At 42.3% G+C, this 13,661-nt stretch overlaps 3 protein-coding genes across 4 annotated transcripts; 2 read left to right on the top strand and 1 right to left on the bottom strand.

The window, feature by feature from the left end:
* Positions 1 to 512: 512 nt before the first annotated feature.
* Positions 513 to 1,780, bottom strand: LOC124410284 (trypsin-like). The gene is made up of 3 exons (XM_046888533.1): positions 1,527 to 1,780; positions 1,289 to 1,436; positions 513 to 1,034 (listed from the first exon to the last, which is right to left on the bottom strand). The coding sequence occupies exons 1-3, from the start codon at positions 1,763 to 1,765 to the stop codon at positions 543 to 545; spliced, it is 879 nt and encodes a 292-aa protein (XP_046744489.1). The 5' UTR covers positions 1,766 to 1,780; the 3' UTR covers positions 513 to 542.
* A 3,388-nt stretch (positions 1,781 to 5,168) lies between these two features.
* On the top strand, positions 5,169 to 8,907 carry LOC124410279. Its single transcript, XM_046888525.1, has 5 exons — positions 5,169 to 5,559; positions 6,556 to 6,789; positions 6,907 to 7,579; positions 7,772 to 7,849; positions 8,209 to 8,907. Exons 1-5 carry the CDS (start codon positions 5,212 to 5,214, stop codon positions 8,355 to 8,357), a joined length of 1,482 nt encoding a protein of 493 aa, XP_046744481.1. The 5' UTR covers positions 5,169 to 5,211; the 3' UTR covers positions 8,358 to 8,907.
* Positions 8,908 to 10,147: 1,240 nt separating this feature from the next.
* On the top strand, positions 10,148 to 13,231 carry LOC124410280 (inositol polyphosphate 5-phosphatase K-like). Of its 2 annotated transcripts, none has more exons than XM_046888527.1 (9): positions 10,148 to 10,628; positions 10,690 to 10,803; positions 10,972 to 11,049; positions 11,138 to 11,285; positions 11,376 to 11,551; positions 11,629 to 11,856; positions 11,962 to 12,115; positions 12,219 to 12,394; positions 12,487 to 12,629. In XM_046888527.1, the coding sequence occupies exons 1-9, from the start codon at positions 10,603 to 10,605 to the stop codon at positions 12,494 to 12,496; spliced, it is 1,110 nt and encodes a 369-aa protein (XP_046744483.1). In that variant the 5' UTR covers positions 10,148 to 10,602; the 3' UTR covers positions 12,497 to 12,629. The 2 variants fall into 2 exon arrangements, with proteins under 2 accessions (XP_046744483.1, XP_046744482.1); XM_046888526.1 differs by having other exon boundaries at positions 10,149 to 10,628; positions 12,219 to 12,408; positions 12,487 to 13,231.
* Positions 13,232 to 13,661: the final 430 nt, after the last annotated feature.

Genomic DNA, 13,661 nt, shown 5'->3' with positions numbered 1-13,661 from the left:
GGATGCGAAGCAGGCGAATCGGATTGGAAAATTGAAAACTTTTGCTGGTCTCTGATTGGCTCGATTCATGAGTTTGTACGTGTGTTGAACGCAGCTATTGGCTCATAGGATTACGCGTGGAATTATAGGCGGGTGCAATTTTTAAAATCGTCAAATTTCGCGCCACAGATAGCGCCTGCAGACATGCAGGAAAGAAGATAGTAAACTTGTGCGTTCATTTTTTTTCATCAAATGTCAGTAACTGCAGGGTTGTTCAGTAATAAGTTACACAAAAAGTAAAGATATTCGCCGCCACGTTTAAAACGTGGTAATCGAATGCAAGCGGGAAGCTATTTCATATTTAACAATTGATATGGACTTGATAGAATTTTTACGAAGTATATACAGAAAATCATGAACGAAACGATTACAAAATTAGATATATCATAATCGTCAAACGCTAAAGTTTAATCACAGTTTTAACACTATATATAGACAGTACTTTTACATTAAGTCAACATAAATCAATAAAAAAAAAAAAAAAAAAACTTATTTATTATACATTATATCAACGTGCCAGTAATTTCACGTATCCATTCTAAGTAGGGGGATATTTTTGCGTATACAGCCGGATAGCCTGAAGGCGTGCAGCCATAGGTCCACGACACAAATCCCACGGCAGTGTCTACGGCGAACGGAGGTTGAAGGTCCCTATAAAAGAAGGGCCCTCCTTCGTCTCCGCGGCATGCCCTACGATCAAGTTTCATTTGAGAATCGTTCCTCGCCGCTACTTTCGCCTCGTCGTTCGTAGTTATGGCGCAGAATTGATATTCCTCGTGAATAGTTAGGTGCCAAGGTGCGTATATTTCGCGGCAGAGATCTCCGTCGATGATCGTAACCTCGGCGCTTCGCAGAACGTCGGGTTGTATCACCGTCTGCGAAACCTCACCCCATCCGACGACGACACCGCGAGTCCCTGACGCCGTAGACTCAGCACTCGACCTCGCTAGTCCGATTGGCTGAATTGTATTTGAAAATTCAAACGGATTTCTCACCTGTAAAAATGAATATAATGACTAAGACGTTACACGACCTTAATTTTTTGAGTATTTCGCATTTGTGGAGTCTGCTTTCACCAGCGTAATATCATTTTATTACATGTTGTACTGGTTCCGAAGTTATGATGTACACCCAATCGTTATAAATGGCTTTTTTAAGTTTTCTTCGACAAATTTCGTCTAAATTTTAAACACCGTATAGCAAAGAACTGGCCCCAACCGTGCAAAAACCTAAAGACGCTGTATCTCACCTTGACCAAGGCAATGTCGTGTATCAGAGAATCATCCGGGTCGTAATCAGGATGAATGATGATCTGACCGATGAGGTACCGGGTACCTCCTTGGCGTAAGTTGTTCGTCCCAGCCAGCCAATAGTAGCGTCCAACATCGTCAACGGCGCTTAATTGCAAAAATACAGATAGATGTTGCGATTGACTTACTCGTCGAGTGTTATACGGATTATATCATTAAAACATGCGTTATACTCACTCCTCGACGCAACGGGCACAGGTGATAACCCAGCTTTCAGTGACAACGAATCCGGCGCAGTAGTGCAAATGGTAAACGTTTGCCCAGGAGGTCAGTCCCAGAGATAGAATGAAGGGGAATTCCCCGAGGGTCGTCGATTCGCCCGCAGCGATACGACTGCTTCCAGAACCCGTTGAGGCAAACTGCAGCAGGATCAGCAGCTGCAGCAGCGCAAAGAACGTACAAGCTCGAATCTTCATTGCGATAAAGTGTCTGAACTGTTAATTGTTGCATGCCCAAAAAAAATCATTAGTTGGTCTTATCGCGGGTGTTTAACCAATCACACCGCCGTGATCAGACAGAGGAGAATCCCGCTTTGATAAATCGCTGGATTACATGCGTATCGCGCTAGCTACAAAAGCCTTGACTATACGGTCTGCAAGTTTTCAAGTTAAATACCTGAGTTTCAACAACTTTTTGCCAACTGCACCAATAAGAGAAGTGTTAAGACTCCTGTGATCTATACTTACAAAATGAACAATATTTAGGACCTAGAATTCCTTATTCTCCGTATATCCTGCCGCAGCGCAGGATGGTCCCTTAACCCTGGGGCCTGTAGATATAAGTTGACATCAAGCCGTGTCCCGGAGGTTTTACGACCGCGGAGCCTGCGGGCAGACATTGTAATGTATATAGCGTTCCAGGAACCCTAAAAGTTCGTACGGTCGAAAGTAAGACGGGAATATATGCGATCATCGGGGAGGCCAACCGGTTTTGGCTATCTCGTTGCGGCTCGGCGCGGGCGTTGCCCGTTTCCCAATTCAGCTAAGTATACTTATTCACCGGAGGATTGAGCAGCTGCACGGCACGGCACAGAACGGAACGGAACGGATCGTGGCTCTCGGATAGTTGCAGCATCGCCGGGGCTCCGGTATATCATTTTTTGGTCCTTGACCCTGACCGTCCTTCGTGCGGCGTACTAACGCATTTTTTTTAATTACATGTGTACACAGGCATATAGCTGCTGAGAATAATCGCATATGGACGGATCGCGTCGATGCACGCGCGATACCGCAAGCCCCATAATTATACGCTATATTATTACTCGCACGCCTGTATGTGCAGCGAATAAACGGCATCAATCTTTCCGTCAGTTTCTCCTTCCTTCCTCCTCTTGATCCCCGCCCTATGTATAATAATTTTTTATGGTATCGGTAAGGTGTCGCACGCGTATAACGTATACACATAACGTACGTTAGGTATATTATTAACCGATTAATACCACGCAGGTAGGTAGGTATAAGGTACTTAAACGCCTGGCGTCTTAGCCCAGCTTTTATAATATAAATGCCCGACAGCATGATATAAAAGTTGAAACGAAGAAGCGAATATAATGAGAAATCTTAAATCTTTACCTACTTACCTATTTTTTTTCTTTATCTCTCTTTCCTTAATTATAATTCTTTATCCTGTATATATCTGCCCCTCCTTTCCACCCCCCACTCCTCCGCCGCTCCTCCTACCCTTTTCAACTCGTTTTATACATAAACAGTATATTATAATTGATGAGACGCGACTTACTTTTCAACATTGATGAACCGCGACCGTGTAATAGCTTCGCTACTCGCCTTTCCACGGTAAAGTGAAACCAGCTCAGACTACGTCGCGTGAATCTGCACCGCATGAATTATATCCACGAATTCTTTATACGGGTCTCGTTGCGGCGGGTTCCGTGTTCGAATTTCTTTGCAATATCATACGATACACCTGCAAAAAAAAAAAAAAATTATTACGAAATAAACGCCACAGTCATTAGCCGGCCGGCAAAGCAAACGGTTGGAAGTGCTTTATGGCACTACCTGCACTGCAGCACCTCGTGCAACAGCACAGCGGTACCCGGAATACGAGTAATTCTACAGCATACACGAATACGTGTAAAAAGCCTGCCGCGGAGGAGGCGAGGCGCACGCATATAGTAGATGCGTGCTGTATGCGTATACCACGGTGGAGTAGCCCGTAACCGCTTTATCCTCCACCTTTGTTATACCCGTCGGTTGCAGGAGAAAGCTGCAACGGACCGCCGGGGTGTGGCCATTGTCCGTCGTCTCGGGCGCTCGGCACCCGTGTGCTGCCGCATGCTTTTTTCGACTTCTGCTGCGTTTTTTCTCTCTCTCTCTCCCTCTTTCTCTATCCCCCCTTTTCTCTAACTTAACGACGGTATGCGTGGTTGGAGAACGTCGTCAATGGGATACGCAGGTAGGCTCGAAATTGAACGTCGAGAAAACTCGATCTGCATATATTTCTCCCCCTTTCTTAAGAAATTTTCTAGCATGAGATCCACCCGCCCCCGCTTGCCTCGGCGGTTCCTCTTCGCCCGTGCCGCGATTCCAACTCCGAAGTCGACACGCGTCGGAATTTCTCGCCCGAAGGACAGACACGGCGGGGGAGGAAGCAGGGAGCGGCGAGACGGCGACGGCTCGGACCGAGCGCTGGTCCTGACTCCTGGTTAGTCCTGCCCTCGTCGTCCGACGGCCGCGGTCCTCCAGGTGCATCTGCGTCGCTCACTTCTTCGATCAACTCTTCCGCGGTGTCGTGCGTGGACCTACTGATCATTCGTCACTTGTATACATATAGTTTAAGTATGCTACATGTATAAAAAATTTAATATTTACATAAACACGTAAAACGTGTTTTGCCAGTAGACCGCTGGGTATGTAGGTGTAATCGTGGCGTATATTGTCGCGTTATACGCTGAAGCAAGTTCGCCGCGCGTCGCGCGGACAACGGTTAACGGTGAATCTCCGCCGGTGAGTGAATTCGAACGATTTGAAGTCCGCGGTTCCTCAAGCCCGAGCCGCGTTCTGTGCCGTAATTCAGCTCGCGTCGTTATTCCGTTCGAAATTTCTTAAGGGGGTGCCCTGCTCGATTTCGACGTTGACGTATATATCTTCTAATATCGAAGTCCACGTATCTTAGACGCGAAAAAGGTTTTAACAGTCCCATTCTATACGCAATTCTGAACAAAAATACTTCAACATATTTTCATTTGACACAGAAGTAGAAAAATGGCATGAATTCTACGAATCTATTGTTGCGATTTCGTAGAAGGCATCCCATTTCTTTATTTCTTAGTCAAATGAAAATTTATGGGAATGTTTTTGTTCAGAATTGTATATACGATGAGGCTGCAAACCCTTTTCCCCCGTTTGAAATACGTGGAATTTGATATTTGCATATACATACATACGTCTACCTCGAAATCGAATAGGGCACTCCCGTAAAATCAAACTCTTCATTAGATGCAGATAATCAGGCGATAAAAACAGAAAGAGTTGGAACAGCTGTAATACCGGAACTCGAATCATCGGGTAAGACAGGCCACGTGCGCGTGGATTGCGATTATAAGCTGTGTGATCCGATCGGGGATATCGTCCTATAACGAAGCGTATACAGTATAATAACAATCCAACCGCGGCAACTGCCCGTTGATAAAAAGTTTCCGTGAGTATATGTATACTATTATACCTTATACTGCACAAATAACGGTGCGCAGCGACAGCTGGGGAACTCCCGGGATCGAAGAAGAGAATGAATCGTGGAAAAGCGGCCTGACTGTGGCCGCGATGATGCCCTCGACGATACGCAGGACGCGACGAATCCCGGTGGTGGCTGCCCTGCAGCACCGATTGAGATAAGCTACTGAAGGATGAGGGTGAGCCCGATCTTCCTCACCGCTGCCTGCACCTCCTGGCTCGGCGTCACCGCGGCCGATCGGTCTCCCCAGGTCGAACTCTCGACCGAGTTCTTCCTCGTCCCCCAAGTCCCGGACCGCACCGGCGGCGTCAGCGTTGCCAGCGTTGTCAGCGTCCCGGGACCCAACCGGACGATATCCATTTTCAGGGGAGGACAACCGGGCCGGAACGGAGCCGGCGGATTCGCCCATCCGACGGCGCAATCTCTTCTTCGGCAGCAGCCCTGGGCTCTGCCGCTTGCCGCCCTCAGCGCCGCTGCCATGATATTCATGGCCGGTTTCGAGGTCTTTGTTTTGCTCAAGGTATGAACAATGATCGGGCGTTGACTGAAGATGTAATTCAATTTTCAAACTTTATCCTCACACTGCATAACGCCGCGCTGCAACATGTAAATTATACACCTTCGTTATTCAATGGCCTTATGCAATCTTAATTGGAAGTGCCAGTACATTTTTCAAAAAAATTCTTATTAATAGATTTCCGACTTTTCAATTTAACTCGCGTTGCTTAATCGAATTTCATAATATGTATGAACAATCCGAGACAATAACGATTTTTTGCCTGCAGCAATCTTGGTTCCTGCATTATTATTGAACCCAATTTTTCCATTTGACTTGAAATAATTAATGGTTGCGAGTATCTTCGTCGAATGAATCCTGTTCACTTATGAATGACCCTGAATAATCATGTGCCCAGAATATCTGTTTCATTATAATTGTTCTTTCTCTATTCAAATTAACTGTCGTATTATTGTAATTTGACTATACACGGCTGGAGGGAGAAAAATAAGTAGAGCCTGGAATAGACGGAGTTATAATCGCTTTCCATTTTCAAGCAGTAATCCTGTAGTGGGATTTGCATGTATGTTCTTGAGAGTGACTTGTATATATATATACATACGGTATTTATACAGGTATATGGGTTATAAACTTGCTGGCATAGATTCTCATTAAAATGCCAATGGTTAATTGCTGAACTACGAGCAAGATTTCATTCATACCAAATCTTACTGTATAGAAAATTTTACAGTCAGCGGATGAAACCTCACAAAATTATTTCAGCATTATTTTAAGAATTAAAATTTACAATGTATTCACATGTAGATTAAACTTGCAGGCCAACATGTAGCAAACCATAATGCTGTATAAGTATATTGATGTTCGGAACTAGTCCATAATAGAAAACTGAATGGAATCATGTTGCATTATTAGTGTTTCTTGAAATGTAAGAACACAAATTGAAAATTGGGTAATATATAAATAAATGCTTCAATACTTATTCACACCTTGTGTTTCCAGGCTCGAGCTGCCGTACCTAGCAGAAGACATTTGTTTCTGGGTCAAGTATTGCTGTTGGGTTTGTTCCTTCTTGCCGGGCTGTCAGCAGCGCCTTCTTTGGCCCCGAATCCCATCTCTTGTGGAGCCCTTCGACTCATTGGCCTCCCCGCAGCTTTGGTATTCGCAGCGCTTCTTGTAAAGTGCGTTTTTCTACTCTCGTTGAACAGCGGCGTGTATCTCCCCGCACCGTATCAGGTATGCCTGAGCATCTTCTCTTTCAATGGTCAGAAAAAAATTCTTAAACAGAAATTTCTACAGAGAAAAACACCACAATTGCATTACTACACATTCCTCATCTAAATTCTTTTACAGGCATTGGTGCTGGTTTTTGCCATCTTAGTTCAGGTCGCCATAATTGGTCAATGGTTCTATGGCACTCCACCAAATTCCAACCCATTGTCTAGTACCTCGGAACATACTAGCCATAGCGTACATCTCGTACCCTCTTCGATAGCCTCCCCTTTACCTCCACCACCGTCATCATCAGCACCAGCATTCACGCTGCCTGGGAATTCCTTGACGCAGCAATGTTGCTGCAGTACTCCGGTTGGCCACCTCGTCGCCTCTCTGGGTTATGCGAGTATGCTTCTGATCTCTGTTGGTGGTCTAGCGATCAGGGCTCGAGGGCTTCGAGATAACAACGGAGAGGCAGCATTTATAGGACTGGCAATAGGAGCTTCGCTTCCAGTATGGGTCTCTGGTGGTGTTGGGGCTCTTACTGCTCGTGAAGAGGACCGCGAGGCTTGGCTGGCCTATGCGCTTCTGGCCACTTCCCTACTCGTGTTTCTACTCATGTTTCTACCCAAGGGACGACAACTCGCTGCCCTTGGAAGAGAAAACGCCACTGTTGTTACTCGTGGCAATCCACACGATAGGGATGATGGGCTCAGCTCGCTGCCGGCCAGCGGATACTCACCGTCCTTTTTTCACTTTAAACCGCCAAACGATACACTGGAGTCTAAAATGCCTTGTCATCAGAGCACAGGTTAGTTAGTTTCAAAATTATTTTTTAGGATAATAAAACGAAGTCAAATATTTTTTAACTACATCAACTCTAAACGGTTCTCCAACAATCTACCACGATATGCAATATTTCAGTTTTTCATACTTACAGTAGTACATACTTAGGCAAAGTAACTACTATATTTAATATGTATCCTGCTCTATTTTATTCCAGACCGTGTTGCCCTGGTGTCGTCGGGTATTCCAAACTGTACCGCGTGTAGATGCAGTGGCAATCAACTTTATCCTGAAGGTATGCATGCGTATTCATCAATGTTTATGCAATAATGCAAAACCTTTCATCATCCATACAGCTGTATCATTATTTTATACATGGACGCTGAAATATTTTGGTCCTAACATCCGACTCTGCACATGAAATATTGTAACATGTCCGGGTGCCCATCAAACCGTAGAGATGTAATTTAATCGTCCTCAGATTATGAAACGGAAACAAGCATTTTGGAGGGGCATCAGCCGTGCATACCGCTACAGCAGTATTAGACATAGTTCTTTCCGCGTTGGTAGTTCTACACTTCTGCTTTGTCTGCGAGTTCCATACTTCATCTACATATCTGCAGTCTGTACATCGGCTTATCAATTTGTTTGCAGATTTGCGTTCAGCACCTGTTGAAACTTTTGTCCAGCTGCCGCCAGGGATGTATTTGAGGCCGGAGGAGGCTGGAAATTTGTACACAACGATGTCTGCGAATCCAAATGTCTTCTTTCAGAGGGCAGCTCACCCTGGAATGATGTATTGATATTGGGAGAGGAAAACTAGTATCGTTAATTAAAATTAATGTGAGACGTAGTTGGCGTGGCGAAGAATGAACGTTATTAGGTATACGTAATTAAATATAATTAATCATTACTTCAGTGTTTTGAATAATGAATTAATATTTAAAGCCTGATCGCCTGTCTACCGTGTAGGCAAATATAATAACTTAATTACGTACTATATATATTATACTTAAAACATGTTAGCCAATAATTTTAATCAATTCAGTTAAGGCAAATCAGTGAGAAAAATGTCCTTGTCTTATTCGCAAGTGACTATTTATAAGCAAAAGCTGTTATACCTTATAAAGCCTCGGTTTTCTGACAATGAGGTTGGTAAAATAGAAATCGGTGTCTACTAAGTGTGCCGGTATGTGCATTTAAATGTATGTCATGATGAAAGTACACGTATACTTACATACAGCTGATCGTAATTTCAATATATAAACGAGGCAATCAATGAGCCGTTAATTGAATATCATAATCCACGCTATGCAAGCATATCATTTAAAATATTTATATCGTATATACGTATAGAAATTGCTTTTATAGGAAGCATATTAGGTATGTATAAATTTTGTTACTGCAGAGAATGTTGCGATACGGCGATACGTAAAAATAATATTCACCGAAATATACGTGTAATTGATGTATACCTATGTATCAGTATGATTCCGTACGAATAGGAAAGTTTTTTACAAATCGAAGGTGGAATTGATCTTTGTACGTTGTACTTTTACAAAAACTGTATCTAACTCACCATAAATTAGTTTTATAGCTTACGCCAGCAATACAGCAGAATTACTCACTTATTGTCGCAGACAAAACACAATCGATCTGACGTCAGTAACGGTTCAGATTACTTAATCTCTCCGTTTCTGCAATTTGCAACGTTCTTCAAAACAGCGAGAGAATTGTCTTCCTTGTCTCATGGCCGCAATATTACAGGTATTAATGGAAGTGGGTCTACATGTGCTGGTTATAAATTCGTACGAAATTCTTGAAGTACCAGTAAATCTGTAGGTTGATAAGATTCACGATCCGAGTTGCATCAGGACTTCATTTGTTCGAACTCGTAACGAACTTTTGGCGGGATGTGTGACATCAAGACAATAAACAATTGACGAACGAGCGAGCTGCCATTTTGACCATTATTAAATTGCCGGGAGTATTATTTTTTTCTCGATGTTAAAATTCATCGCGTGTAAGCGAATTGAATGAATTTTTAAAAATCACGCCCTTTGAACACGAAAACTGTTTTCCGGTTCGAATTCAGCATTGCCTCTTTCGTTCGAAAATATTTATTTCCATTTAATTTAAGAAGCGCAATGAAGTTTATTAGTGCATATAGTGAAACTATTCGTCTTCGTTCAAATTTCGCAACACTTGTCGTTCTTCGTACCGACTTCGTCATGCTCAATTGGATTATAATGGATATCGCATCGATTCTAATCATTATTGAAGAAAGTATTACAAGTACTTGTTTTATTTGATCACCTGCGGTAGGTCTGAAGTTCACGGTTGCCAATACACAGGCGGGTTGCGGCTTCTGACGAAACAGATAGATAACAAATTATACGTGATACTCCATTAGTAGAAATTGTGAAATTTGGATGTCTTGCCGATCACGTTGCTCAGTGTCAAATTGCAAAAATATTTCTACCATGATATCGTTCATTGTTCGATATTGGATTTGAATCAAAAATCGCGCTAATTACTGCTACGTCAAGCAGTTGGCGCGCGCTGCGTATCGTCTGACGTGCGTTTGTTTCTCATTGGAAAACATGACGTGCAGAAGTCGCGTGTAAGTCAGTTTGACGTACTGTGTACACAGGCATGTGATATAATAATGAAACGGTTATTTGACACTGTGTCGTTAAACCGAAGAAATCTAGCTAACAAATTCTCAAACATGAGATGAACGACGTGGGTTTGAATGGAAAGATTCATCGTCAGCTACATAATCCTTGTGAACTATCGCGATGCTATAACCTGCCCGCGTAGCGACGGATAAAATTGAACGAAAAGAATCACGACAAGAAGAATAATAATCATATGTTATTCTAACGATTATTATTATTATTATCATCACCGTTGTTATTACTATACGGTTGTAAATTTCTTACGGAACTCTTTACTACCGCACGTGGTGAAAGTCTTTGGATAACCCAGTTCGACGATAACATATATGTCATACGCGTATCGCAGTTAGAAGAGAAGCTAATAACGATGGCTGAGAAAACCGATAAACTCAGGTGAGTAAAAATCAAGTGTACAGTTATAAAATAGCCGCTGTTTTTATTTTCATAATTCTAGGTTTTATTTCGTCACTTGGAACGTCGCTACGAAATATCCCGAACAAGACCTGCACCAACTGCTAGGAATCGGACACAAGAATGCAAAAGAATTACCAGACTTCTATGTTGTAGGGTAAGCTTAGATTATTATCGCAATAAGACGATAAATTCATAGAAAACTTGTAGAATCCAATCATGAGGAACAAAATACAAAAGAGAAATTGACTGGATTAAGAGGCGAGCATTTGTCGCACTTTAATTGTGTATCCATCATCAAATAGTGTTAACAAAATATTGTCAGTTTGCAGGAGGTAAAGGCTCAGCCTCAGAATATGGTAATGGGCATGTTTACCGATGATCCCTGGACCAAATCTCTCAGGTAAAGTCTTTAGGAATTATGTATTATAACTTTACAAACTGTGCATTACAACGTTTCACGAATCATTGCCAATCATTTTCTTTTACAGGGAAACACTCAAGGAACATGACTATATCAAAGTGCGTAATCAGCGCTTGCAAGGTCTTGTTTTAAACATTTTCTGCCAGAGACAACATCTCACTCATCTGCGGCTTATAGAGGCCCAGTTTACAAGGACGGGGTTCGGCGGCATGTGGGTGAGTGAAAGCAGCATTAGTGAAAAAAAAAATTAAAAGGTCAAAAATTTGTTGAAGGAAAATCACAGCAATTATGATTTCTGTTGGCAGGGTAACAAGGGTGCCGTTAGTGTGAGATTGAACATTTACGGAGTCAGTATCTGCGTGGTAAATTCGCACCTAACGCCTCACGATCATCTTCTGGCGGAAAGAATTTCTGATTACAACGTGATCCTGAATCAGCATTCGTTCAGCGCGAAAGACACCAGCAATATATTCTATCATGAGTAAGAATTTGAAGCTTTTTGTTTAAAATTCTCTGATAATTTTGCCCGGCATCTAAAACTCTGTTTTCTTTTTTCAGCTATGTGTTTTGGATAGGAGATTTAAACTTCCGACTGGATGGCGAGGAACTATCGGCAGAGGAGATCGATTTACTGGTTAAAAAGAATCAGCTTGATCTTCTGCTGGACAGGGATCAGTTAATGGCTGTAATGCGCCGCGGTGAAGCTTTTAGTGAATTGATCGAAAACGACATCAAGTTTCCTCCGACTTATAAATATGAATTCGGCTCTCAAGAATTTGATTTCAAGTTAGTATGCATGAACGGAATGTGGAATTATTGACGGAAAACTAAATTTTCCAAAACATTTGTTTTAAACTCATAATTATCCTATTTTGATTTCTAAATTTTTAGACGTCGGCCGTCTTGGACTGACAGAATATTGTACAAAGTTAATACCGACGTCTATGAAGGTATCAGACTGAAGGCGATTCAGTCGACTTACACAAGCCATCCCAACTACGTGCAATCCGACCACAAACCAGTTACCGGAGAGTTTGAAATAACGGTGAGCAATATGTTTTATATACACTGATAACAATGGTTATTTCTCTCTTTGTGTCTCGTTTGTTTACAACGAAACATATCTAAAGTCGTGAACTCTGGTGCAGGTAAGAACGGATTACGAGGACCAAGGCGTCACGTTCTTACCAGTGACGGAGTGGTTTATCGACGAAGAAAATTCGGTGTCTTACAAACTAACCGGAAGCATTGGATCGTCGTGTGGGGACTGGATCGGTCTTTTTAGAAACGGATTTACAAGCCTCGACGAATACATTGTGTACGAGTATGTTGCACGAGGTGAGCGGAAAGTGCACTAACTGCTAACTAATTCCTTCTTATCAAGGCACAAACCAATCATAAAAATACGCATTCCAGGCAGAAGTGACGTAGGCTCAGCACCGCCTGAGACGGACTCGATAACTGATCGGATTTACTTTAGCTATTCCGCGCTTCAAGCGCCTGGTATGTATCAGCTGGTTTACGTCAGGCAAAACGGAAGTACCGTTGGGATTCTGGGTGTGAGTCCGCCGTTCCCTGGCTATCGAAGGCTTCAATCGAACACTTCATGACTCGCAGTTTACAGGGGTGCAAACGCTGCACCAAGGTCTTTGCACTTTCCTGCATTTCGGCACTTGATTTATCGTTTTTAATCAAAGAGATATAGAGCTTACAGCAAAAGATGTGAAATACGTGAATCGTTGATGAAAACTAGAATCGTTATCGCTGCTTTTGAATGGGTAATATCAGTGACTTTTAATAACACTGTGCAATTAGTTCCGATTAGATCAGGGTGTTGTCATTTACGCGGAAAAAAAATAAATAAAATAACAGCAAATAGCACACAACAATCTCAATTAATTAATTAATGTTGCTACTGGTGTTGTGCACGCGATCAAATTTGTTACAATTTTTTAGATATAGTAAATATTCTTACATGTCAGCTTTGGGCTTCGTACATGACGTTTAGGATAATTTTTTAATACAGGGTTATCAGTAGTTAAAACAAATTCCTCAACTATCGGTATTTGTATCATCGATAATATTCTTTACATCACACACGCGTTCTGGAAATTTAGTATTCTCGTCTTTATTCTTCCTATCCAGTTGTACTCGATTTTAAGGGAAAGGAAAAAACTACAAACACCAGTTTTTATGCTCAAGTTTCGATCGTGTTTAGAAGCGGGGGAAATCCAGATATAGTCGATAGTTATCCAGTTAATCAGAGGCGTAGTGAATCTAGCCTCGGGGTGATTTGTTATCGGCAAGTTTTTTTTTCTCTCCCATTTCTACGAAATCAATTCCAATTGGTTGGGAAATTCGAATTTTCACGTCTGTGGTAGAATAAGGCTGAAATTTACTTCTGGGGTACCTGCTTTTTCAGAGTTTCATGTATCTGTTATATACCTATCCGAATAACTACTCCTCGGCAGGCGCATCACACAAACAGATTGTACTATCTAATCTTGCCTAGTTTTTTTCCCTTGTACATTGCTCATGCACCGCACGAGGATCATCGGCAGGTATATAATAGGATCGTACTTGTTATATGT

Source organism: Diprion similis, chromosome 9, assembly GCF_021155765.1.
Source record: "Diprion similis isolate iyDipSimi1 chromosome 9, iyDipSimi1.1, whole genome shotgun sequence".
NCBI classification, from domain to species: domain Eukaryota; kingdom Metazoa; phylum Arthropoda; class Insecta; order Hymenoptera; family Diprionidae; genus Diprion; species Diprion similis.
The sequence above is the reverse complement of the archived record's forward strand: the minus strand, read 5'-3'. Positions and strand labels throughout refer to the sequence as shown.

Bases quoted from the DNA above. Each gene is read 5' to 3' on its own strand.
- LOC124410284 (XM_046888533.1), bottom strand. From the start codon at position 1,765: ATGAAGATTCGAGCTTGTACGTTCTTTGCGCTGCTGCAGCTGCTGATC. The intron at 1,437-1,526 runs GTGAGTATAACG...TTTGCAATTAAG, and splicing joins TGTGCCCGTTGCGTCGAGGA to CGCCGTTGACGATGTTGGAC. The intron at 1,035-1,288 runs GTGAGATACAGC...TCATTTTTACAG, and splicing joins ACGACATTGCCTTGGTCAAG to GTGAGAAATCCGTTTGAATT.
- LOC124410279 (XM_046888525.1), top strand. From the start codon at position 5,212: ATGAGGGTGAGCCCGATCTTCCTCACCGCTGCCTGCACCTCCTGGCTC. The intron at 5,560-6,555 runs GTATGAACAATG...TTGTGTTTCCAG, and splicing joins AGGTCTTTGTTTTGCTCAAG to GCTCGAGCTGCCGTACCTAG. The intron at 7,850-8,208 runs GTATGCATGCGT...ATTTGTTTGCAG, and splicing joins CAATCAACTTTATCCTGAAG to ATTTGCGTTCAGCACCTGTT.
- LOC124410280 (XM_046888526.1), top strand. From the start codon at position 10,603: ATGGCTGAGAAAACCGATAAACTCAG. The intron at 10,804-10,971 runs GTAAGCTTAGAT...AAATATTGTCAG, and splicing joins CCAGACTTCTATGTTGTAGG to TTTGCAGGAGGTAAAGGCTC. The intron at 11,050-11,137 runs GTAAAGTCTTTA...TTTCTTTTACAG, and splicing joins CCCTGGACCAAATCTCTCAG to GGAAACACTCAAGGAACATG.